At 49.6% G+C, this 23,689-nt stretch overlaps 11 protein-coding genes across 11 annotated transcripts; 5 read left to right on the top strand and 6 right to left on the bottom strand.

Annotated features, from left to right (window-relative positions):
* Nucleotides 1-314: 314 nt before the first annotated feature.
* Nucleotides 315-1,178, top strand: Asppvi_007790 (uncharacterized protein; the record flags this gene model as incomplete). The annotated part of the gene is made up of 2 exons (XM_043303673.1): nucleotides 315-451; nucleotides 506-1,178. 2 exons carry the CDS (start codon nucleotides 315-317, stop codon nucleotides 1,176-1,178), a joined length of 810 nt encoding a protein of 269 aa, XP_043159608.1.
* A 369-nt stretch (nucleotides 1,179-1,547) lies between these two features.
* On the top strand, nucleotides 1,548-3,244 carry Asppvi_007789 (chloride channel protein; the record flags this gene model as incomplete). The annotated part of the gene is made up of 3 exons (XM_043303672.1): nucleotides 1,548-1,581; nucleotides 1,628-1,719; nucleotides 1,772-3,244. 3 exons carry the CDS (start codon nucleotides 1,548-1,550, stop codon nucleotides 3,242-3,244), a joined length of 1,599 nt encoding a protein of 532 aa, XP_043159607.1.
* Nucleotides 3,245-3,625: 381 nt separating this feature from the next.
* On the top strand, nucleotides 3,626-4,405 carry Asppvi_007788 (CTD kinase subunit gamma; the record flags this gene model as incomplete). Its single annotated transcript, XM_043303671.1, has 2 exons — nucleotides 3,626-3,784; nucleotides 3,842-4,405. 2 exons carry the CDS (start codon nucleotides 3,626-3,628, stop codon nucleotides 4,403-4,405), a joined length of 723 nt encoding a protein of 240 aa, XP_043159606.1.
* Nucleotides 4,406-4,845: 440 nt separating this feature from the next.
* Asppvi_007787 (uncharacterized protein) lies at nucleotides 4,846-5,997 on the top strand (the record flags this gene model as incomplete). The annotated part of the gene is made up of 2 exons (XM_043303670.1): nucleotides 4,846-5,432; nucleotides 5,490-5,997. The coding sequence occupies 2 exons, from the start codon at nucleotides 4,846-4,848 to the stop codon at nucleotides 5,995-5,997; spliced, it is 1,095 nt and encodes a 364-aa protein (XP_043159605.1).
* A 736-nt stretch (nucleotides 5,998-6,733) lies between these two features.
* Asppvi_007786 (YagE family protein) lies at nucleotides 6,734-8,391 on the top strand (the record flags this gene model as incomplete). The annotated part of the gene is made up of 2 exons (XM_043303669.1): nucleotides 6,734-8,258; nucleotides 8,315-8,391. 2 exons carry the CDS (start codon nucleotides 6,734-6,736, stop codon nucleotides 8,389-8,391), a joined length of 1,602 nt encoding a protein of 533 aa, XP_043159604.1.
* Nucleotides 8,392-9,067: 676 nt separating this feature from the next.
* Nucleotides 9,068-9,896, bottom strand: Asppvi_007785 (uncharacterized protein; the record flags this gene model as incomplete). Its single annotated transcript, XM_043303668.1, has 2 exons — nucleotides 9,068-9,406; nucleotides 9,477-9,896. 2 exons carry the CDS (start codon nucleotides 9,894-9,896, stop codon nucleotides 9,068-9,070), a joined length of 759 nt encoding a protein of 252 aa, XP_043159603.1.
* A 601-nt stretch (nucleotides 9,897-10,497) lies between these two features.
* Asppvi_007784 (putative mitochondrial phosphate transporter Pic2) lies at nucleotides 10,498-11,664 on the bottom strand (the record flags this gene model as incomplete). The annotated part of the gene is made up of 4 exons (XM_043303667.1): nucleotides 10,498-10,549; nucleotides 10,612-10,735; nucleotides 10,787-11,437; nucleotides 11,574-11,664. The coding sequence occupies 4 exons, from the start codon at nucleotides 11,662-11,664 to the stop codon at nucleotides 10,498-10,500; spliced, it is 918 nt and encodes a 305-aa protein (XP_043159602.1).
* Nucleotides 11,665-12,474: 810 nt separating this feature from the next.
* On the bottom strand, nucleotides 12,475-14,148 carry Asppvi_007783 (putative C6 transcription factor; the record flags this gene model as incomplete). Its single annotated transcript, XM_043303666.1, has 3 exons — nucleotides 12,475-13,266; nucleotides 13,320-14,036; nucleotides 14,089-14,148. 3 exons carry the CDS (start codon nucleotides 14,146-14,148, stop codon nucleotides 12,475-12,477), a joined length of 1,569 nt encoding a protein of 522 aa, XP_043159601.1.
* Nucleotides 14,149-15,165: 1,017 nt separating this feature from the next.
* Asppvi_007782 (F-box/WD repeat-containing protein) lies at nucleotides 15,166-17,310 on the bottom strand (the record flags this gene model as incomplete). The annotated part of the gene is made up of 4 exons (XM_043303665.1): nucleotides 15,166-15,393; nucleotides 15,450-16,161; nucleotides 16,224-16,834; nucleotides 16,906-17,310. 4 exons carry the CDS (start codon nucleotides 17,308-17,310, stop codon nucleotides 15,166-15,168), a joined length of 1,956 nt encoding a protein of 651 aa, XP_043159600.1.
* A 1,879-nt stretch (nucleotides 17,311-19,189) lies between these two features.
* Asppvi_007781 (Mn(2+) transporter ATX2) lies at nucleotides 19,190-20,538 on the bottom strand (the record flags this gene model as incomplete). Its single annotated transcript, XM_043303664.1, has 3 exons — nucleotides 19,190-19,373; nucleotides 19,431-20,414; nucleotides 20,489-20,538. 3 exons carry the CDS (start codon nucleotides 20,536-20,538, stop codon nucleotides 19,190-19,192), a joined length of 1,218 nt encoding a protein of 405 aa, XP_043159599.1.
* A 1,412-nt stretch (nucleotides 20,539-21,950) lies between these two features.
* Nucleotides 21,951-22,319, bottom strand: Asppvi_007780 (uncharacterized protein; the record flags this gene model as incomplete). Its single annotated transcript, XM_043303663.1, has 1 exon — nucleotides 21,951-22,319. The coding sequence occupies one exon, from the start codon at nucleotides 22,317-22,319 to the stop codon at nucleotides 21,951-21,953; it is 369 nt and encodes a 122-aa protein (XP_043159598.1).
* Between the last annotated feature and the right edge of the window lie 1,370 nt (nucleotides 22,320-23,689).

The raw sequence follows: 23,689 nt of genomic DNA, 5'->3' as shown, positions 1-23,689 counted from the left end.
TTTATCCTAGACATTAGAGAGCACAAGGCAGAATTAGATACTAGTGGTGGTGCCAAAGAGTCTCCTTTAAGGTGATCTGATACAAAGCTTGTAATCAAAACTCCAGATTCTTTGTTTTCCTCGATTACCTAGGTAGTACTCAAGGGTAAGGAACGGATTAAGGTGTGTTCACCGCCTTTGGCCATACGGAGTCTGCGCCACATCTCCGATATCGAGGACTTGTTTGATCGCAACCCGAGATTCTCATTGCTCAATTCCTGATAGGGGCGATGGTACAGCTGCGATGTGGACATGATATGCTTCCGTGATTCGTCATGTCAACAACGATTTCAGGGTCAGAAGCCGGAAGACCGTCCTCATCTGCGCAGGTTTACGACCGGTCATCGAACCCAGATAACAATACCCTCCGGAATCATTCCAACGAATCGCTGGCTGGAGGCCTAACTGAACCGTGAGGCTTACGGCTCTTTAACGCTGCGCATATGCTGACTGACCCGATTTGTAGTATTTCTTTCAAGCGCAAGCAAAAGCAACCTGCGAAGTTCAGTTTTACGCGCCTGTTTTCCAGTGATGAACACGAATCCACGATCCCTTTGCGGGCGACGGACACAAGAAACGAGCAGACGCAGACGCCGGGTGTTAATCCGTCCTTGAGCCAGCCGAGAGCGCGAAATGAGAACGGAAATTTTAACGCACCAAAAGACGGAGGGTTCTTGGATTGGTATGTGGAAGGGCCGGGGCGCCGAGTAGGCTACGACGATCTTACAGCCATCGATTGGATCTTTGAATATACAAAAGAGCGGCAAAGAAAGAGACTGCTCTACTCGAGCGCACCGGGCCTTGCAGGGTATGCCCGCAGGTTACTGGAGGCCGGTAACGTATGGGTGGTTTTAATAGCGACAGGCGTTCTCGTTGGTATTATTGCGGCATGCATCGACATCACGAGCGACTGGCTAGGAGATCTGAAAACGGGCTATTGCAAGAATGGACCAGGAGGGGGCAAGTTCTATCTGAATCGAAGTTTTTGTTGCTGGGGTCATGACGGTAAGGTATTTGTTCTCAGCAGTGCTCGTCTGCAACTGACGCGGCATATCCATCAGACATATCTGAGTGCTTGGATTGGACACCCTGGCGTAAAGCTCTTGGAGTTCGTTCTCCCAGCGGAGGCTATACGGTAGAATATATATTCTACGTCCTCTACTCTGTAATAAAGACTCTTTTCCTGGTTGTTCTGAAAGACTTACTAACAAACGATAGGTGGTCTTCGCTGTCTGCGCGAGTTTTCTGGTCAGAACATACGCGATATATGCAAGACACAGTGGTATTCCAGAAATTAAGACAGTACTTGGTGGCTTTGTCATTAGGCATTTTATGGGACCCTGGACGCTCGCGATCAAATCCCTAGGCTTAGTAGGTATCCCGTGCATTCTTCATGTCCCGCTTCTTGAATGCTTATCGAGGAAAAGTGTCTAGCAGTTGCTTCAGGGATGTGGCTAGGTAAAGAAGGTCCTCTGGTGCATGTTGCATGCTGTTGCGCCAACGTCATGATGAAGTTCTTCGATAGTTTGAACCATAACGAAGGTATGTGGTCAATGCGGCATTCAGCGGCTCATACTAAGTGGTATAGCGAGAAAACGTGAAGTGCTTTCCGCAGCCGCGGCTGCAGGAATATCTGTCGCATTCGGTGCACCCATTGGAGGTGTTTTATTCAGTCTCGAGGTATGACTCTCAGATGTATATCCCCACCGTCGCCTCATCTAACGAAGGATAGCAATTGTCGTATTACTTTCCCGATAAAACCATGTGGCAGAGTTTTGTCTGTGCGATGGTTGCTGCTATGACTCTTCAAGCGCTTAACCCATTTCGAACAGGAAATATTGTGCTCTACGAAGTGAAGTATACACGTGGATGGCATCGCTTCGAAATAATCCCTTTCATCCTCCTTGGTATCCTTGGTGGTCTGTATGGAGCATTTCTGATCCGCTTGAACATGAAAGTCGCGAAATGGCGACGATCCCGAACTTGGTCTCGCCCAATATTAGAAGTTACGGTCATTGCTCTTCTATCTGCTCTGATCAACTTTCCGAATATCTTCATGAGAGCCCAGAATTCTGAGCTTGTCCACTCACTGTTTGCCGAATGTAGCACGGGATCCGATGATTTGTTCGGTCTTTGCAAGACTGGTGCTGCATCTGCTGGTACAATAACCCTTTTGCTTATGGCCGCACTTCTTGGCTTCTTCCTTGCCTCGTTTACGTTTGGGTTGGACATACCTGCTGGTATTATTCTTCCTTCCGTTGCCATTGGTGCCTTGTACGGCCGCGCATTTGGAACGATGTTTAAGATGTGGCAAAATGCCTACCCAAATTTTTTCCTCTTCAACAGCTGCGAGCCAGATATTCCTTGTGTGACACCAGGAATATATGCAATCGTTGGAGCGGCTTCGGCTCTAGGTGGCGCCACGCGGATGACGGTATCAATTGTTGTGATCATGTTCGAGCTCACAGGTGCCTTGACATATGTCATACCTATTATGATTGCGGTTATGTTGTCCAAATGGTGCGGTGACATCTTCGGCAAACGTGGCATCTACGAGTCTTGGATCCATCTCAAGGAATACCCCTTCCTTGACCATCGTGACGACACTACTTCCCCTGATTTACCTGCTCATAGAGTGATGACAAAGGCCGAGGACCTCACGGTCATCGTTGCCAATGGACATACTATTGATAGCCTCCGCAACCTTCTCATGGCCACCTCATATCGGGGATTCCCTGTCGTTACCGATTCTTCGAATCCTCTTCTTCTGGGATATATCTCACGCAACGAACTATCTTATGCATTGAAATATTCCTCATCTCATGCGGATCGTGATTTGCCGGGCTCGACGCAGGTCTTCTTCGCCCATCAGCCGTTTGCAGACCCTAGTGAAACTCTCGACCTTCGGCCCTGGATGGATCAAACGCCAATTACACTTAACAGTGGGACGACTTTCTTGATAGTACGACGCATGTTTCAGAGATTGGGCCTCCGCTATGTCCTCTTTGCAAACAAGGGCGTCCTTCAAGGCCTACTCACTAAGAAGGACGTTTGGTCTATCATTGACGGTGCAGAATCCCGCAAGGATAAAGGCCTAGACACTGGTTCGTTGAGACAGAGAAATACGGCCGAGGAGGTAGGTCTTCTTGAAAGTGATGACGGAACAAGTTTTGCCAGTTCCCTGGATAGACGTCCTTCAATTTGATCTTTGCGGAATGGACGTGGACTTAGCGAAATATATACCCTTGTAGAGGAGATTTTGGATATCTGCTTTGTTTTGAATTGTGACGCAACTATTGAGTGCTTGGTCATTCAATTCCTTCAGTATACCTTCAGTAGAAACATCTTCATCTTTGTGACCTTGTGATATCTAGTTTTGTACTGGGGGAGCCGCTGGCAATGCTGCTTATATTATTGCAGATCCCATGAGGATCACCCCACATTTTCTGCCGGCAGAACAAATCCACCGCCTGGAACCAAAGATCTTTGCTGGGGTACCCTCTCTACAGCTATCTCTTATCGGAGACTGATCACTTTTCGAGGCAGCCGGACTAGTGGAGCTTTCTACAATTCCAGAACCGCAACCATGATGGCGGATCCGTTTGAGGTTCGTATGCGCTTCACTGCGCAGCTACAACATCTTAATGCCTCTGTGACCTCGTCACAGAAGGCAGCGCATTATGCGCTGAAATACCGCGACATGGATGAGGATCTCCATTCCTGTATTTTGGAACAACTTGAAAGGGTATGTCTTTGCTGTCGTGCAGGAAGCTACTCTCACTTCTGACACAACTCTGTCTAGAACAACATGAATAATCGAGCCAACATCATGTACTTCATCGAGCAATTCTGCGAAATGGCTACCAAGGAAAACCACACACCCTATGTCCGGATGATGCAAAGGGATATTCTACGCGTCGTTGATGCCGTCGTACCACCGGATGGATCAGGAGCTGCAAACGTTAAGCACGTCCGGCGCGTTCTCAACGGTCTCCAGAGTAAAGATATTCTCTCAGCCGAAACGGTAGCTGAGATCGACGCCGGGCTCAAGGAACGGGAGGCTCAGGTGGCGCATCTCGACTTGGATGCCGAGGAGGAGGTCGATAATGCTGCGAAAGCGAAAGGCGGAACCCCGCGAGGCTCCAGGCCGAGTGGCATACGCGTGGACAAGAGGCAGATCGAGCAACGGATTGAAGAAGACCGCGAACGGAATAAAAGGCTGCGCGAGAGTATGTGGACAGTCAGTGGGGATGATGGTGATGAACATGGCAAGTTCTGGGATGAAGTCAGTGATATAGGTGAGGATGACTTCCTGGGGGCACAGGAGGAGCTCATGGAGCGCAATCAAATGATTGCTGCCCAATGATGGGCTGGCTAGCGTCGCTGCCTTCTTGTTGCATCGAAAAAGGTGTTACGGAGTTTTCAACTATATATCCTGGGTTTGATGCTTATATTTACAGGCGGAGTTGGTTGTATGATAAAAGATACCTGTTCAAGTGAATTGCGAGTCCTTCCTAAACTTCAGGGAGTTAAAGCAAACTGTATTACTGCCTAATATTGGTGCCGGTTTTCCCAAATCTTGTTCAGATCTGTTGCACTGCTTCATGTCACTTCCTCTGGTAATGTGAGTGAGTGGAAACCCAGACAATGAGATTATTGGCACTTGCGGTCCCGCCTTCGGATCAAAGTTGCCCCGATAGATTTTATCAGTTGAATTTCAAGTTTATCTGCTCGTCGCCGAGCGCAAAATTAACTTCTCACAATTTCTAATTGTTTAGAATTCATAGTGGGATCGATTGATTCTCTATGTTTTCTCATATTGTTACAGCAGCAAAAGGTTTATTTGCACGGCAAGAAGTCGACGAAGGCAAACTCGATAGCAGCAATACAACCTCCACGACATCAACAAGTCCAATTGGCCGCGAAGCAAAAATGGTGACGGCAACGAGAAGGAGGAATCTCGAGACATTGTCGACAGCTTCTGGAGATAGCAAAGGCGTCTCGACCACCGCAAATGGGAAGCGCAAGCCCGAATCTACAAGCGCTGCAAAGCCCGAGTCACAGCACAACAAACGGAGAAAGAGAAGCAGTCTAGAGGCTGCTGAAGAGCCGGAGAGGGAATCGTCAACTGAGACATCTAGTGCCATGATCAAGTCAGCGTCGAAACGAGAAGAGGCACAGGCGCCTGCGTCTAAGACGAAACACTTCAGGTTCGACAGCGAAGAGCCTGAACCGCCGGTGGAGATGGAGACAGAGGTGCCAGAGCCTCAGCAGAAGGATCAGAACAATGAAGACAGCAGTGATGAGGACGAAGCTCCCGAAGCGATTGACAATTCAGCTCAGATGTCCAAGATTAGACTGGAAGCCAAAAAGCAAGAACGAGCCAGACAAATGTTAGTATCTCCACTACGTCTTAGAAAGTGCTTCTATTTCTAACTCAAAATCTACAGTGAGGAACAGCTGCGAAAGGAGAAGAGAAAACAATTGGATGAACTCCACAAACAGCAAGCGAAACAAAAGGAGGTGACCAAATTAGCAGCCGGTTCTGCTGATGACCAGCTTTCAGAAAGCACGGAGACGCTGCGAGGTAGTACCACACAAGATGCCCGCCGATCAGCTCTCCCAGCTCTTCTGCCGGATGAGATTCTCAATGCAGCTCCTGTCGCCAGACCTCCAACGCCCCCATTGGAGGAGCTTAATGTTTCGCATAAGAAGCCAAACAAGTTGAGATTTCTCGATGCTACGGAGAAGCGCCCCAAGGATGTCAAGCTGGGTGATGTTACAATCCGTGTGCTTGACGAGAACCCGACTAAGAAGGCCAAGACAACCCTCCCGCCGAAAGCCTCAAAGACTGGACGAAACGCTAAGCAGAATTGGCTCAACAGAGCTCGCAGTACCGCCACTGTCAATGGTCTTAGAAGAACTGCAGGTGGCTCTTCGGGGTTTGTTCGCAGATAAGGGCTCCTAGTCTATCGGCTTCTGCGTATTTTTGAACCAGGGTACTTTTGAACCAGGCGACAAGGTGTTTATGGCGTCTTGATGCAGGTCGAGATTGGTTTGGAATAATGACTGACATTGCTTGTCATCATACATCATTCATCAGCTACGGGCTATTGAGTGGCTTGCGCTGTTGGCGGCAGGCGACAGCAGCTAGCGCTGACTCCGGTGGAAGTCCGCAGTATTACTACTTTCATTAAGGTCTATTAGGCTTAAACATCGCCGAACCAGGGCGTTGAAAAGCTTCTGAAAGTTCTAGTTGTACAATTGCTTGATGGTTGCCGTAAACATCCCGTTCAAGGTCACGACTCCAGCATTGTACAACACGAGAATGGGCTCTCATCTGTCTGGTTGATGCTGGAAAATAGCTTGATAGTTGATCATTTGGATACCCGAATAAAATTATGTACAATGAAGCAGTAAATGCGTTTATGAACTACTATAGCAGTAATAAGCATCTTAATTTTCCGATGGATGTCTTCGTTGCGCCAAAACTGGCTGATGGCAGCGTCTGGCGGGAGCACGTGCTGAGCTTCGAGCTTTCTGCGATCCGTCCGCTTTGGACCTTGGACTTTGGCTTTCATCTCTGCGGCTAGCCCACAGAGGCCTTTTCTCCTCTTCTATTTCTTTTCTTCAGACATTGATCTGTCTATTCATGACAGACGACTCTTGATTGTTTTATTTAACGAAAAACAGGATGACTTCGGCAGCAGAGACAACCCCGTTACTCCCCCAATACCAACAGCAGCCAGCATCCTCCAATACGTCACAGCAACGAGGAAGCCGTCCGCCGCGGACAGTGACATTCAACCCACTGGCCACGGTCAGTACATACCATGATGCTACTGCCGCCGTGGATCCCACTTTTAAGCCATTGAGTTCGGGTGCTTCTTCTGTTCCCAACGCTCCGTCCAATCAATCGAGACCGACCGGCCTTTCTGCCCTGAACAGCAAGCTCCGTCGCCGCAATAGCCATGGAGCTCCCTACAGCACGGCTGTGCCTTCGATGCCACCAGCACCCAAGGTCGGACCACAGCGAACGACAAAGAATGCGCAGAAACTAAAACTGCTGCCGGATCCTGTGACAGCTGCCGATGAGGACATTGCGGACGACGAGTTCCCGCGAGATGTGTATTCGCAGATCACGCGAATCAAAGAACCGACTGCCCGAAGTCACGCTGCCAGATTGGGGAAAGCAGACAGAGATCGACTTCCACGAGTAACAGCATACTGTACAGCCAACTCGTACAGACTCGAAGGCGTTATCAGGTTTCTTAAAGCACGGTCAAAGACCCGCGGGGCTAACCCGAAGCTGTACGACGAATGCGTCTACTCTCCCTACGATTACTTATATGAGGATAAACAAAGAGCGCCGAGGAATTTGTCTGACAATGCGCTGGGGCTCCACCCTATCCCGTCGAGTCCCGATCGGCCCTCCGGCGAGCGCAGGTATTCAGACAGTGCGGTCGAAGTTGAAGATAATGCGAAATCACGCAGAGAAGACCTCATTGACCTGCGAGATTCGCAAGAACAATCACACCATGACGCACATACGGAGAGCGCAGTACAGCGGACAGACGAGACGCCAGACTTTGATACTACCATCCACACCCCGGAGGTCTTCCTTTTTGATTACGGGACAGTTGTCATATGGGGCATGTCACCCGCGCAAGAATCACGATTCCTATCCGACGTTTCGAAATTCGCAAACTCAATTCTGAGCCCCGAAGATACGCAGGTTGAGAATTTCAACTTCTACTATGCTCGCGAGTACCAGGCACGGATATACAATGACTTTATCTCGCTCCGTGATCCTCGAAACCATATGATCAAACTTGCCATCTCACATGCCTTGTCCCAATCCGTCAAAACATCCCTCTTCGAGGACCTCGTCTCGGAAACCATCTCGAATACTGCACCACTCCCGGCTCAAATCGCCCAAACCGGCAGTGTCAACATGACGCGGCGACAAATCAACATGCAGATTGGAGAACTGTTCATCTTACGAATAAACATTCATTTACAAGGCTCCGTCCTCGACAGTCCGGAACTGATGTGGGCAGAGCCGCAGCTGGAGCCGGTCTACCAGGCTGTCCGAAGCTATCTCGAGATGGACCAAAGAGTCAGTCTTCTCACGGAGCGACTGGACGTCATTGCGGATCTTCTGGCCGTCCTGAAGGATCAGTTGACTCACCGCCACGGTGAGTATCTTGAATGGATCGGTAAGTCCCTTACTTCTAGCTGTCGTGTCGATTCCTGTTTGGCTCACCAAATACAGTCATCATCTTGATCGCGGCGGAAATCCTAGTCGCAGCCATTAACATCGTGGTCGACTTGTACGCAGGAGTTGATTAGTCGCTCATCTTGTGATCCTTGCTCGAAGTATTCCTGATCTTTTAGCGGCGCTTCAGACGATTGATCTTTCACTGATCTATCCATTGTGCGCGACTCGTTATTCATTTTGCACTGAATCTACACAAGCTCACTGCATCAGTTGCGGTGCCATATTTAGCATCGGAAGACTTTGCGTCGGGAGTTCGGGCTGGGACTGGAGTTGGTCATCTTCGTTCGGGGACCCTTGCATCCCTCTTTGCCTATCGAGGCAACCATCTTTGTATGTACCACTAGACAGGCTGTTAATATTGAACATGTCCTCAGGGACATTCATGATGAAGCATCGTTTCCGTGTGTTTTATTTGCTACTAAATCTGCACGCAAGGCGCTCACTGCGGTAGGCGTGGGAGTTCGAGAACGAGGCGCACCGTTGTGGCCAGACTATCTTCCATATGCGTGTCTATGCGCAAAGTCCAGACACCTCCTTGTCTGATTCTCAAGTACATTGGAAAAGTCATCAGGCACTGGTCATAAGCGCTACAATGAGCGCCAACATCTCGTTATGAGGAAACCACGTAAATAAGCCCCCCTTCGATATGGGAATAGCTGCATATGGAACAAAACTGAAGAAAAGGGAGATTAATCTAGAAGAGGCAAAGAACAAAAAAGAAATGAAAGGAAATAAAAAAGGCTCTCATCATCCCTGGCTCTCCTCTTTCGGCGCCTTGTCCACATCCATCGGTGTCGTCGAGAGCTCCTTCGCCCTATCTGCAGCCCCAGACTCCGGAGCTTGGCTGCCGCGCTCACTAGTAGCATGACTGTTCTCTCCTTCATGTATGGCGCCATTGCTGCCTGTGCGAATGCGAAACGTGGAGGTCATCTCCTCCTGTGTCGGGGCCGGCGCAAGTCGCGGCAAGCCCGCTGAGCCAGCAGTCGATTCTTCAGGCGGGGCGCTGGCCGACGGATCATCATCCAGTCCTGCATCGCCAATATTCGACTTTCGAGACCGTTTCACCCGCAACGGGCGTTCTTGAGGCTGTTCATCTCAACTCGTCAGGACCCTGACACCGGAAAGCTCAAGCGGAACCGAATCAGCCAAAACTCACCGTAGGAGGCTGCTCGTCCGAGCTCCCCTCCGTCTCATCCTCCATATACGCAGCCCCATTACTACCACTACCAGCCGCCAGGTCCGCGCCCGCGCCCACCGCCCCGGGAAAACCATTCAGAGCGCTGGCGCTGCTCATCACGGCGGCCGCGCGGGCGCGCAGCTCGGGGTTCACGCCCGCCTGGGCCTCCTCGGCCATGCCGGTGACCTTGGCCAGGCGCTCGAGCAGGATACAGGACTCCAGGCGCATTTTCTGGACGTATTGCCATCCGCGCTTGTTGCGCATGCGCATCATCTCGTTCTCGGCCTCGATCTCGTTTAAGCGCTTTTTTAGGGCGATGCATTTGCGTTTGTAGGCGCCTTCGACGCTGGGAGGGTTGGAGGAGGGTAGTGATGATGAGGGCTTGGTGGATGTGTCCATTGTGGTGGTCCTATTTGGTAGTCTTACTGGCAGTCGGTTTTATCCGCGTGAGGTTGAGAGAGAAAATTAGAGGTTGGCTGACGCTCGAGAACGGAGGATGAAGGTTGTTCAAGTTGATCAGAGATTATAACGGGGTGTTGAAGATGAACACTCCAAATGGCGATTGCCAATGGTTGATTCGCTATTGTTGACGTTGGAAGGGTCGAAGCTGCAGGAAGAAAGAGAAGCCGATCTTATTGTCTTGAGATGCGAAAGTGACGATTCGATCCCTTTCACGATGATTGGGTGGATGCCAGCGACGGACACGTGGGCTGTCGCTCAGTCAATGCTTTCTCTGAAAAAAGGAAAAGACTATATAATATAAAATCAAAGTGAGAAATTAAATGGAAGACTTTTTTGTGCCAATGCCAGACATCGCCATCGAGGACGCTGCTCCGACAATGGAGGATTCGCGGCTATTATTCTGCCGGGTGGTTATCAAGGGCGGTCAATCTACTTTACGAAAAGCAACAGAAGAATGATTTCGAGTCCTTCATCTAAAGTGTATCTAACTACTAATGCGATAACGCCAAACAGCCCGTCATAAGAGCTCCTAAACACCTTAATGACCACCAGTGGTCGGGAGCCCCAGGAACACCTTGAAAGAATCATAACTGTTTCCGACGACGTCAGCGAACGGACACAATCAGGACCAATAGACAACAGTACGACTTACATTAGCCATTGGAAACCAGTCAATGTACCAAGCATCACGATTCGAACTGGCAGACCGTTCCACAGGCCCGAGAATCCGATCTTGCCGTAAATTCGCGATACGGCCGCCATTGCCGACTCGCCAGCTGCAAGCCCATTAGCAGAACGACAGGAGGCTGTCAGAAGGCCACACTTACCATTCCGATCTGCATTCAGCTTGCTAACCATGACATCAGCAGGATGACTGACGATAGCGCAGAAGATACCGGCAATATAGCCTCCCAGGAAACTAACGCCCGTCTGCTGCAGCGTGTTGAAGGTCTCCTTAGGCCTCCCCAACGTCCGGTAGATCATGTTCACACTCTCTTCAAAGGTAGCAAACTTAGTCATGGTGTAGGGGATCTGCCGCGCCCAGAGCGGATACAGCCCCTTGTACAGACCCCCGAACCCTTCCTTGGCCACGACCTTGCTCCAGCCCTCCCGCAGGTTGTGCGCATACGGCGGCAGAGTCGTCTGCATGCGCACCTTGATCGCTTCGAACGGGCAGAGGGCCATGTCGGCGAAGAATTCGGCTGATGCGCTGGCACCCAGGAATACCACCGTGCGGTTCATGTTGGGGAACAAGCGGTCCCCGTACAGGTACTTGAAGTACTCATAGAGACCGTATTTGCCTGCACCCTGGAACGAGTATCCGATGAAGGTAGGCGACCAGCCGAAGAACACGCCGCGTAGGCCTTCCTTGGAGAAGATCTGGCGCCATGCGGAGAGATTGGACGTGTAGATGCTGGGGTCCACCTGGCGACGACATTTGACCAGGTCAAGGGGGGTAACTGCTGTATGCGTAGGGCCTGATCGAATATATTATCAGCGGGCGAATTCCAGCAAGAGTATTCTTCGTATATACTACCACTTACCACAAGCTTCAAACGAAAACCACTGCGTCAGCATAACTCTAGCAAAATGTAGCATGGATGCAACACTTACCGACAATTCCACCCAGAGTACAGCTTAGAAAGTATTTCGCTGAATTGGGCTCGATCTTCCCGAATGGAAGCTGCCGTTCTTTCGAGGCCATTATGTGTTGTTGAGTTCTCTATGGAGTATATAATGGAAGAAGCAGAGGTTCAGACAATAGCAGTGCACTCCTAAATAAAAAGGAACAAAAACGAGGACGAACACAAAAAAGCAATGCCAAAAGTGTCTACAAGAAAGCAACACCGATCAGAAACGCTCGCACAGTCTATCTATACTCCTCAGAACCGATGTCGTCAGAGGACGGAGACCCAGTTCCTAGCCAGATCCGAGATCTCCATCCGCGATTTGAGAAGCCACTTGCATTTCTCAATCAGGAAATACATATAACTGAATCAGCCAGTGGGACGTTACTTTCAGTCCTGTGTTCTCCGCTTTTCCAATAATAATGTGATGATAAGGGAAATGCGAACGGCTAACCGGCAATGGCATGTTGCTTGTCTATGACACGGCGATGCGGCATAGCATCCGTGCACCTACTTATGGGAACCTACCAGGGTATCTCTCTTTGTCTCGGGATTGCTGGTGCATATATCTATTATTATTTGCTCTTGCTATTAGTGATTCGGAAGGAAAGTCGTAAATGTTCTTTCGATGTGCAGCGTTGAGACAGCTTCAGGAACATATCAATGACGTCATTATGTCCGCTCTCTGCGACTTTGTATCTCTCTACTAAGGTACCAGGGGTAAAAGAGAATATTATCCTTGGAAATTATTTATGTATAGTGAGATAATATTCATATACAAGAGTAACCTATATACAACCTGGTAAAAGGACTATGTGCTGCAGTGAATCGCACCAATCGCCAGCAACTAGTACAGTGCTACAGTAGTACGGCAATGGCCGTCATGCTTATAACACAGACGCTTCACGGACGACAGTGTCGCCTTGGGCGGTAGGGACTATATAATCAACCTGCCCTTCCCCAGCTAGTATCAATGCCAGTTTGATACCTAGTGTAGACCCTACCCGGGCCAGAACGGTTCGGACCTGCTGGCTCTGTTCTGGAGTCGCCAGGCCGCACGACGAGATATACCACAAGGGCCATACCATGCTGTACCCCTGGAAAGCACGAATATGTAGCTTCCCCTCCGAAGCGGTGGGGATTGGATTGCCCATCCCATCCACATGGCCAAAGGCAAAGGGGATGCTCCGGCACACATCCGTGATCATTTCCTGGATCGACTCTAGAATCATCGGCTCCTCTTGAAGAAGCTCACTATAGACTGTGTATTCGCCAACGATTGATGCAAGAATGCCGCGGAGCCGGAGTATGACTTTGAGCAGGATGATGCGAACAGCACGGTAGTAGTTCCATATCGCTGCGATCGATATCTGCTGATAGGTCATCAAAGACTCATGTGTCTGCGAGTAGATAATAAGGGGGAGCCAGGTATCAGGCAGACCCTGACTCCACGCTGCTAGCTCCAAATCCACCGCTTTGGCGTCTTCCATGTACGAGACGAGCCTGCAGACATCTTCCGCTCCTGCCGAGGCCTGCAAGGATGAACTCTCGAGGAATATCTGGCTAACTTTCGATGCGAGGAGCATCAGTCGGTGGACGGGATCCGCACTATCCAAGAGTCCAGCAATCCAGTCAGTCTTGAATCGAGGCTTGTCGCCCAAGGCCAAGAACTCGGTATGCTGGTGCCCGTCAGTTCTTACCCGCAGATACCCAGACAGAGACAACGACATACCGTATGCGTATAGGCAAAGTTGAACAGATCTCGACCCTGCGCGTGGCCGAACTGACTCATGCCCCTCAGTTTCATCAGGCTCTCCAACCCCACCGTATGCGAACTTGCAAGTCCATTGCGCTCTCCAGTAATATCTTCAAATATGGAAAGCAGAACCACCGACGCAAACGTCTCGTCCCGGACAGCTTGCGTCCGCGATTCCAGCGCCTGACGCAGGCGCTGCAGAGCCATACCATACAGATACCGCGCCTTGACAATCAACGAGGGCTCCCTGATCTCATTGCTCAGCGTGACAAGAGCCGTCGCGTCCACCGCCAGCCGCAGCGACGACGATGACGCCGAGCATTCCTTCTCCCCAGCATCGCGGCACAGAGCGTACAATGACGGCAAGAATCCCAGGTGGCTGATACACTCGCCCGTTTCATCCGAGCAAGTGTACTGGTCGAAGAAGAAGCAAATCGCCCGCTCTTCCCAGGTCGAGTCGGCGATCTGACGAACCGACACAGGAGAACACTTCTGTTCTGAGACTTCGATCGGACGCGGTGTCGTAGCTTGGGTCTTGCCTGAGCCGGTAGAAGACGACTTGTCAGACCGGCTTTTCTTCACCATACGCTGCACCTTCTGCGTCTCGTCCCTGAAAATGGTGTCGGGCCGATAACCTGGGCATGGCCGGCCATAGACGACGCAATTCCGGCACTCTGGCAGCGCCTCATCGCACTTCGATATCATTAGCTCATGATGGAAAGGGAACAAGATGATTTTGACTTACCCGCACTTTTCGTTTGAGGCAAAGATAGCAACCTGTGCTCGGTCTTCCCCCATACACCATATTTACATCACTCGTAGAATTGCGGATGCGACAGAGAGCCTGAATAGATTATAGATGATGAGGTCCGTCTCTTTATTGTGGCTGTGGCTTCAAATCCAAGATGCAGATGTATTGAATTCGTCTGCCTGCCGCCTGGACATGATTGAGTTGTGACCAGTAAAATGACTGCTGTCGGTAGGTCCTTGTATCCACGTTGCTTTCCGAACCTACGACAAGAGATGAATACAATAAAATATCAAGACACGATCTTGATAAGGAAACCCCTGCTTTGTTTCATGGATAATAGTGGGAGATTGGACAGAGGCTGCTATCGGCGGACAGGGACATGGATGGAATCGTGTATTAGTCATTGTCTCGGATAACTGCCCATCCCAGTCACGCATAAAGACACATAAATCCCTGGTCAAGACGATTTAAGATTCAACAGTATGTCTCAGCTCGTAGCCAATTTTCCGCTATTTACGAAAAAGACAGCCAGCTGTGCGTCGGATTAAATTAGAGGAACTGCGCTTGGTTCTATAATGCCTATTGGTATGCAAGTATATATTCCGGAAGCAGTGACAACATGACAGCGAAGACCATGACCATGAGACCACTTCTCGTCACAAGATCGAAACCCAATTCCTAGATGCCAAATACATCGCCTCCCGAGGTGGGTATCATCGAACCGGCGAGGAAAATTAAACCACGTCGAAGGTACTGCATCAAAACCCGCTAACTCCCGTTTGAAACTCCGCAAAATCAAGGTAGTATGGATGACAAGGATGGAAACGAAAATACAATCCAACACCCAGTATCTATGCAAAAGGGTTGATGACAAAAGTTAACTGATCTCGAGATTGTGGTCTGCACCTTAGGTGGTAAAGCGTGACAGACGACTGTCGACGACCGGTGAGATTAGACTTAAATTGCACTTTGTCCCATGCAATTCTCAATGGATCAAATAGTGCTCGGAATAGAGGTCACTAAAAGGCGTGATGAGCTTATTGAGCCTCGAATAGTACGGCAGGAGAATAATCACGAAGCAGKGGCATCCGGCATGAGGTCGTCGTCATCGTTATTGTTCAAGGGTAAGGTCGGAGGTGGATCTGAAAAGAGCATTCGGTGTCGAGCTGAACGAGATGAACAATTCAAGGAGAGGTCATCTTGACTGCTTTGTTGGCGTGGGCGTAATCCGGGTGTGCTGGCGGTACTTTCCACAACAGCACCGTCATCATCTTCTTCTGGAGGGGAGAATGTCCAGACCTACGAAATTGTATCAAGTCAGATATGTGTACTGAGGTTCTAGTTGGGCCACTCACCTCCATAACAGTCCGACCCGACCGGTTAGCTAGGATCACCGCCTTTTCGTCTTCAAATGCAACTCTCCAAACAGACTCTGCAGGCGTGGACAACTCTCTGAGGAGTTGGCCTGTTTGTAAGCTCCACACCTTGACGCGGCCATCACTACCACCGCTGACAATACGCGAACTATCGAACTGAAGACTGGTCACGCTATTGTCATGAGCCGCCAGACGATGGATAGGTGCCATCTTCGTCAATGACCAAACGCGCACTGATCCATCAGATCCGCCGGTAACCAGAGTGTCGCCTCGCATCTGCAATTGTCCGACAAGGGATGTATGTCCCTGAAGGATAGCATGGCACTGGCCAGAGTGCGGATCCCAAATTCGGACACTGGTGTCAAGACTGCCGGTAGCGATTCGCCTGCCGTCAAAGGCAATCGCATAGATTTGACTGAAATGACCCGACAGTGTTCGTTGACACCGTCCTTCCGATATGCTCCAAATTCGGGCGGTAGTATCGTAGCTCCCTGAAACAATAATATCCCCGTGGATGGCCAGACACCGAACGCTTGCCTGGTGCCCGACCAGAACATTGCGACAGGTGCCTGTTGTCAAATCCCATATGCGCAGCGTCGTATCTCTTGATCCAGAGATGGCCGTATTTTTATCAGACATCTTCAGGCAACGCACAGTCGATGTGTGGCCACGTAAAAGGTAGATGCCAGCTCTGGCGGCACCGTTAGCCATTTTCCTCCCAGCGAAGCTCAGCGTCATTAAGGTACCACTTACCCGGTAGCCATGTTCCAGACTCTGACCTCGCGGTCGCAACCGCCGCTCACCAGAATGTCGTCCCACGGTACCATGGCCCAGACACCCATGACATGGCCTTGTAATGTTTTCTGATTGTTCCCGTTGGTATCGTATACATGAATTTTGGCGTTGTCCAGCGCAAGCACGATATATTTCGAGGTAAGATGTAAGCTCGTGACAACACCTTGATCTGGCGTGATGTGCCGTTGGGTGCAACGGCCCCCTTTGTTCCAAGCCGACTCCACCATGTACTTTTGCTTGAAATGAGATCTGTATGACAAGGGTCGAGTCCGTCGCTTCCGTGAGGCTAAAGAGAGCCAGTCTCCAGAGCCAGAGCGAGGTAGGTCGAAGGGATTATCTGAAGGATGTAAACCCGATACTCTTCTCTGCAGCCCGTTCAGGGAGCGTGTGCTTGAAACCGAAGGCAGGTGGAAGGGGTCAATGAAATCTCCCGACGGTCTCCGGTAAGCATAAGCATGCTTCTCGCAGAGGTTCTTCCAGGTAATATCATCGCTCAGGAGATCACGCCAACGCCTTGAAACCTGAGAGGCTCTCGCCAAGGTTTTCGGGTCGTCGATGAATGAGAGAACCTAGTGCAACGAGGGGAGCTTACAGTCAGTTCTGTTCATTAAAGTTGAGAGAGCGTCAACGGAAAGCTTACCCTCAAGCATAGTTCGGTTGGGAAGACCTGAAAAGGATCTTTCCTTAACCGTGGAGTGACATAACTCGACACAAAGCTGAGAAGCTGACTGTCGCACAGACCGAGTACACCCTCCAAAAATCTCTGCTTCTTCGCACTGGACAAAGAAGTAAAATGTATCCTGGCATTCAGGAGAAAGGCATCATCTTCCTCGTCTGAGGACTGCCATGTCGGAGGCCTCTGGTGAGGGGTCGGGCTAGGGGCCGGGGTTGGAGGTGACGCAGGTGCGGAGGGTAATAGACTCGGAGGAATAGGAGTGACGGTCTTGTTGGAGGACAGAGATCTCGAGTGGGAGGCTGAATTCCGAGCGGCAGATGATCTGGAATGTGCAGTCTCCAACTGCTCAGAAACAATACGCGGAGTCATCCCGTCGTCCACCCGTTCGATGAATGACGCCCAAAGAGTGTATTCGCGAACTGCCGTGGAGGGTATGACGGTAACAACATGCACTTGTGTCGACGGCAAACGATGATTATCGATAGGGACTCGCAAAAGCCTTCTGAGGATCGACTTGGATCATAGAGAACGTATCGCTTCTCTTGAGAGGGAGCAAAACAAATACTGTAAGAAAGAGAGGTGGTGAGGAGGTCAAAGGAGGACTGATATTGAGGAGGAAAGAGAAAGTGAGATGATGACAAACGGATAGACTCCGATGCGAGAGCGCTAGAGGAAGCGCTCTGACGAAAGAAGGAAATAGGGGGGGGAAAGGAAGAAAACAGAAAAGAAATGGGAGTATTTTATTTTATTTTCCTTTAGAAAGCGAAGTTGGGAAAATTACTCGAGGAGGAGAACCGGAAAAGGTCAGTTACAGCCAGCAACAGCGGCTACTTTGACGCCATTCAGATGCCTGAAAAAGAAGGCCGAATGTATATCAAAAAGGCAGCAAGCGATCCTAAGCCTGACGAGAGGAGAGACAGTAAGGTAGAGTCCGGAGTCTGGAGTCTGGATCATGCGACGGATGTCTTGCCGGGTCAGGTGCGGGCCTTAGGAATAGCATAATCCATAATCAATTACCTTAGAGGCTAAGGTACTTTGTATCTAGGCCACTCCCGTCTATCCGTAGATTTGGGAGAAATAGGTACTTTGTAGATAGTCCTCCGCAGATTTTGATATGGCACAGGTAAAGCTAGGTCTCTCAGCTGGGGAAAGAGAAACCCGCCCAAGTCTGCAGTGAGTGGCAGTAGTAGGCGATCAAAACCAACCAATTTTCATCTGCTTTCAAATTGTATGATGTTGTAGCGAGGTATATGAATTCTAATGATCATCTTGTCTCCACAGTTGACGATAAGAGGATACCCGGTTCCACAGGGAGAAAAAATAGCGGTAATGACAAACTTTGGGATTCTTCAATAGACACAATCAACAGCGAACAAGAAATCATATAGATATGTACATCTGAGTTATCTTTCCTTCACAGAGTCCTCGTCACTACTAGACTTCTTAGCATGCTAAGCTGAAGAGCAGAATCCAGAGGTATAATAACCCCTCATATTGGCGCAGTGGCACAGGCGAACCTCCGAACTCGCAAGTCTGTCGTCAAAGGAGGCGAAGAAAATTGCAGAATCAGCCGTACTTCAGCCACCACATGCCTGCCTGCATCTGCTTTAAATGACTAATGTGCTCATTGACTGTCGGATGGCTCTATTCGACATCGTATCTTATCAGACGCTTCGGATCTGCACCGTCCAGGAGCGCAACAGAATCGGCACTCCAAATATTTACCTCATCCGTGGAGACTCTAGCCGTTCAAATTCCCAGATTCAGTGATATGGTTGTCCCGAGTCCCTGGGTTGGCAAACAACAGAATATCTTCAACCATGGAACAAAATTCTCCCAGGTATCATCCGAACATGACAAATGGTTTCATCATCAATGTGAAGGGGCTGAACACAAGGCTATACTATATAGCAGTTGGACCGGTACGAAAACACAAACAACAAGTCGCATATAGCATTTAAAATAATACAGTAAGCCAGAGCAGAGCTACGGCTCTTCCAGTAGAATGAGGTACCAGTATAGTACAAAATAGGTGGAACGGTTTAAAAAAGACGCTATAGCTCTTGAGAAACAGATGGATCCTTCGTTCGAACGCGCAAAGTCTATAGTATTCAAGATCGCCATGAGTTCATTCTCTAGGCTCGCCGAGGAGCCCCAAGTCTGAAACCAGACTTGAGCCGGATTTCTAGCCAAATTAAATCAGAGACATAAGGGATTAGAAGGCAAAAGGTTTCAAAGCGGAATCGCGTTAGTGAGCATGGCCGAGTTGCAAAAACAGCGGCAGTATCATGCCGATGACAGAGGCGACCAGATCGCGCATGGACTTGTCGGATTTAGCAGGGATGTCTCTGGAATCGCCATATCCATTCATTGGTAGTTCGCGCAAGTCCGAGTTCGGGTTGTTCTCCTGCATTGTATGCATGGCAACATAACTAGAGACGGTTAGTCACCATTGTCTGTGCAGTCACTGAGATCAGAGGATAACCCACAGAAAAGTTCCAGCAGAGAATAACAACAACATTCCAGTTCTCCACAGAGTGGCTGCCTCGTCGCTGCTAGAGCCGGAGCCCACGATCCGCACAAAAAGAAATGTTGCCATTGCGCCAAAGGGAGCCGCCAAGCTGAAGATCACCAGATGCGCTCTTGCGGTCCGACTCGACACGCCCTGCTTGAGCAACACCGATGTAAGACCAAAGGACGCGGGAGCTTTGTGCACCATAATAGCCAGGAAGATGATAAAACTCAAACCGGTATCGGAGGTAGATGCACCCAGAGCGATGCCGTCAGCTGCCGCATGGATGACAAGACCAGTGGTTGTCGCAAAGCTATGACTTCGACTAGAGGTACTGCCGGCGTCCAACGAACCTCCTTCCCTGGAGGGGGAAGGGTTGCGTAGCAATCCGGATCCCAGATTGTCCAGAGAAATGTGGTAGGGCGGTCTTTGTTGCTTTGAAGGCGCTGCGAAATCGGGTAGTTTATCGATGAGGTACATCAGGATAAAACCGCTGATCAGGGCAACTCCAATCCAAGCATGTGAAGAGTTCTCTTCTTTGTGTCCATTGTGTTCATCCTCATTCGACTCACTCTCCTCCTCTCGCTGCCGCAATTCAGGTTGCTCGTCGCGGGTAACGTGCATTGTCCGTATGAGTGGAAGTGCGGGTGCCAAAGTAGGTGTCTCCGGTGAAGACATGGCCGGGAGATGTGTAGAATCTGCTTCCTTGTTCGAGTTGGAGAAATCGACCGCAGCGACAGCCGGAAATGATCGGTGTTGCCATTCCACGGCCGTGATTGAACGAGTGCTGAGACCTTTTCGATCATTATGCGAGTTCGCACTGTAAAGAGTTTCCACGCCCTCCGGAATGATAACAATTAAAGATGTCCCAACCAAGACTCCCATTCCAAGGGAAGAAATTAATCGCAACTGCGAGGGGGAAAGTGTGAAAGCGAGCGGTAATGAGCCGACAACGAAGGATCTACATCAAGACGAGACGACCATTAGTTTTCCATTCTTCCCCGAAGATGAACGAAATATGATCTCAATGCTCACGTAATTGCCATCACAATGCTCAAAGCGAGCAAAGTGAATAGTCCCTCCATGGTCGACCTTTCGTCCCAAGAGCTTTTGTCTCCGCCTTATAGGACCTCAAACATGATGTCAGTTGCGCGATTGGTCGAAGGGCTTGCGCTGGTTGGGTGTCAGTAGGCACTGAGGCTATGACTGAGCCTTGACAGAAATATTCGATTGAGAATATGAACGAGTCCGATCGAGGAGTAGATAGTCTATACAGAATTCGCACCGTTTGGGATAGAAGGAGACACCGCAGACGGACGACCGAACGTGGCGTGGCCAAGCAGATTGCGATCCGCCGCAAAGGGAACAGCCACAAACGACGGCAGGACCCACAAAGCGGAAGAGGAAATGTTTCAGGAACAAGGAGACATCGAGGTATAGCAGTGATAGTCAAACGGTCAATATCAGAAATTTTTCCAGTTTGGGTCTAAATAGGTGGGCTGCTACATGTGGCATCTGTCAATTCTTGATGCACGACACGAATTTGAGTTCGCCAACCAGCTGGTTGATTCTTTGTTCCTCAATCGTGCTCGATAATACGTAATTACAGATCGACCTTTAGCTTTGCACGTGCTGACGTCTAAACCTAAGAATCCAAGGCCAGGAAACCAGTGTGTCCACGCTTGTCTTGAGAGCTTCTTCATGTACGAATCTTCAATACTCCTATATCGCAGAACTGGGAACGAGGTTATCCGATAGAGGTTGAATAGCATAGCATGAGGATAGCAGACGTGATACAAGCTCTGATCAGCAAGAATTGGTCATACTAAGCGATCTACTAAACATTTATTGAAGAAGCCGCAAAATACTCAGCACGGCCCATAATCATACTTGCGGCGTCTTCTTATTCCTGTTAATCCTATGACAAGAGTGATGTGCCTATTTAATGTTATTAAATGCAGTTATTAGGTCCAACACGGCCTCGGTCACATCACCATCCATGGCTGCCGTCCAGTCAAGGTAGGGATCAAAAAAGCCCGTGCACCAATGCAAGCATCAGCACAGATATTAGCTGTGCGATATTACTACTATGGTTGCTCGCAAGGCCACCAGTAGCGTCATAATTTGGTAGGTAGATGGGAATGGGCGATTCGCTCACTCATGGGGTAAGGTAGACTGGGTCGTCATCGGGCGCAAAGGCACAACCGTGATCAAAGGTTTTCCATTCTCGTTACAGTCCTTCCAGTCTCCATTTTCCAGCCAAAAGGTAGGCAGTGTCTGGTGCTCCCTGCGCAATGGCAAGTTCAACTTCCTATACCTGTCTTGCGGTTCTCGACTTGACCGTCTGGAAGTTGATGCCCTTTGGGTGTTGAGAAGTTCGTCAAGCAGGCTTTCCAGAGCTGTCTTTCCACCGTTGGTTCTTTTTGGACTGGTAATGCTCTGTAAATTCCCATTGACACTTTGTGAGTGGCTTGCCGCTGGAGTCGCAGACCTCTATCTATGGGATGCTAGTTTGGAACTTCAGGAACGCTGTGGTGTGGTTGAACCGCACCCAATAGCCATTGTCCTGCCAGTTGTGAGGTATTCTGGTATAATTCCAGCCGGGGACCATTGACATGGTAGGAAGGGTGGTCTTGGGGACCACTGGAGGTTCGTGTTGTACTTGTTCGATCTTCTCGCCCTCGCTGGTGGCATGGAGTATGTGCGCAACGGCACAGTGAACCTGAAGTATGTAGAAAGATGCAATATTCAACCCAACTGGGAGCTCTCCAATGGTGCGAATCTCGGTAATGACGGCTTGCCATTTCTGTAAGAAGAGTATTGGGATTGCCGTTTGAATCGTATATGATCGATCGTAGGCTGTCATAGTGACAATTCCGCTCTCTGGGAAAGAACCTCGACAACGTTTTGCAAGACGACGGAATATCTTCACACGATATTGAGATCAGGACCTGGAGACGATAATGGGCTTCTTGCAGGATGGACATTGCCCATCGGCCCTTGGGGACCCCGCCAGCAGCCAATGAAACTCACACTCGATTCCGAGGCCGTCAGAAGACAAACGAAGTGGGTTGAAGGCGCAAGGCCCATGGGCCAGTCCACGTGAAATCGTCAGAGAGGTAAATGAGGTTCTCCGGTATACTGTCCGTGGATTTGTGGGGTGAGAAAGCTCGCATGTTGCCACTGGAGAGCATGGTTATGGTCCAAGAACAGAGACAACAGTTTCCACAACCAGTTCTTTCTGAGGCCGTGCTCCGCTATTCATTTTTTCTTCAAATACCCTGCCTCAATCCCCTTCGAGATGCCTCTAAGAGGCTCTTCACATATGCAACGTAACCAGAGACGTAACTCATCATTAAGACGCTGGATAGATACTAGGTCATCTGGGTCGACAGCCCCTGGACCATCACCGTTGCCTGTAAGAGTCCCAAACCCAGTAATACGAATGGGGACTTGGCCATATGTTGTGCATATGGTTCTGGTGTATGTTGGTGACAGCAATGTTGGCTGGCCACAAACTTCCTTCCGGCTTGAACATGCGCTTCCCTCTCGGTACTAAACCATCGCGCAGCGGGAAGTAATGCGTGAGGATATTCAACCATAAGTGATTGATCCGTTCCTGATAAGGATTACTAGCAGAGTTTATCTCAGAGTCGTCAGACGCAATAATAGGAAGCGCCCAATAGCCTGCCAGCGGCTGCGCCATATTGATTCCAAGTTTGATGTTTTCGAAATAGAATGACCAGCTTCTGTATTTGACTGGCAGGCTCGCGGGACCTGTAGAAGAAGGCATCGATAGGTTGCCCTTGCATGGTACTGGATTAGCTCTTTGAGCTCCTGATAATCATACCTATCCCTTTCTTCATCTGTGATGCAGGTAGCGCCCCATTGAGCACTGACAAGAGGCACATGAAGTTTTCGAGTATACTATCCGTGGGTTGTAGGGGTTGGTCAAGCTCCCACGTGTCCACTGGAGGACATGGTTATGGTTAAAAAACAGAGACAACAATTTCCACATTTCAGGTATAGATCGTGGGATGTCTGTTTGTTCAATTGCCAAGGTCCAAATTGCCTGGTAGGGATTGTGGTAGCATCATGACATTTGGTCGGTGATCTGAAGACAGAAACTCCCGATATATTGCGCAAGTAGTAGCCTCAAGTGGTCATAATCTGGAGCGTTGAAGGGGCCGATTTCTTTCAGCTTTGAAGACCATTGCCAGAGGTGTTTCCTTGAAT

This window comes from Aspergillus pseudoviridinutans, assembly GCF_018340605.1.
Source record: "Aspergillus pseudoviridinutans IFM 55266 DNA, scaffold_5, whole genome shotgun sequence".
In the NCBI taxonomy this organism is placed as follows: domain Eukaryota; kingdom Fungi; phylum Ascomycota; class Eurotiomycetes; order Eurotiales; family Aspergillaceae; genus Aspergillus; species Aspergillus pseudoviridinutans.
Note: the sequence above shows the minus strand (reverse complement) of the source record. Positions and strands in the feature narration are given on the sequence as shown.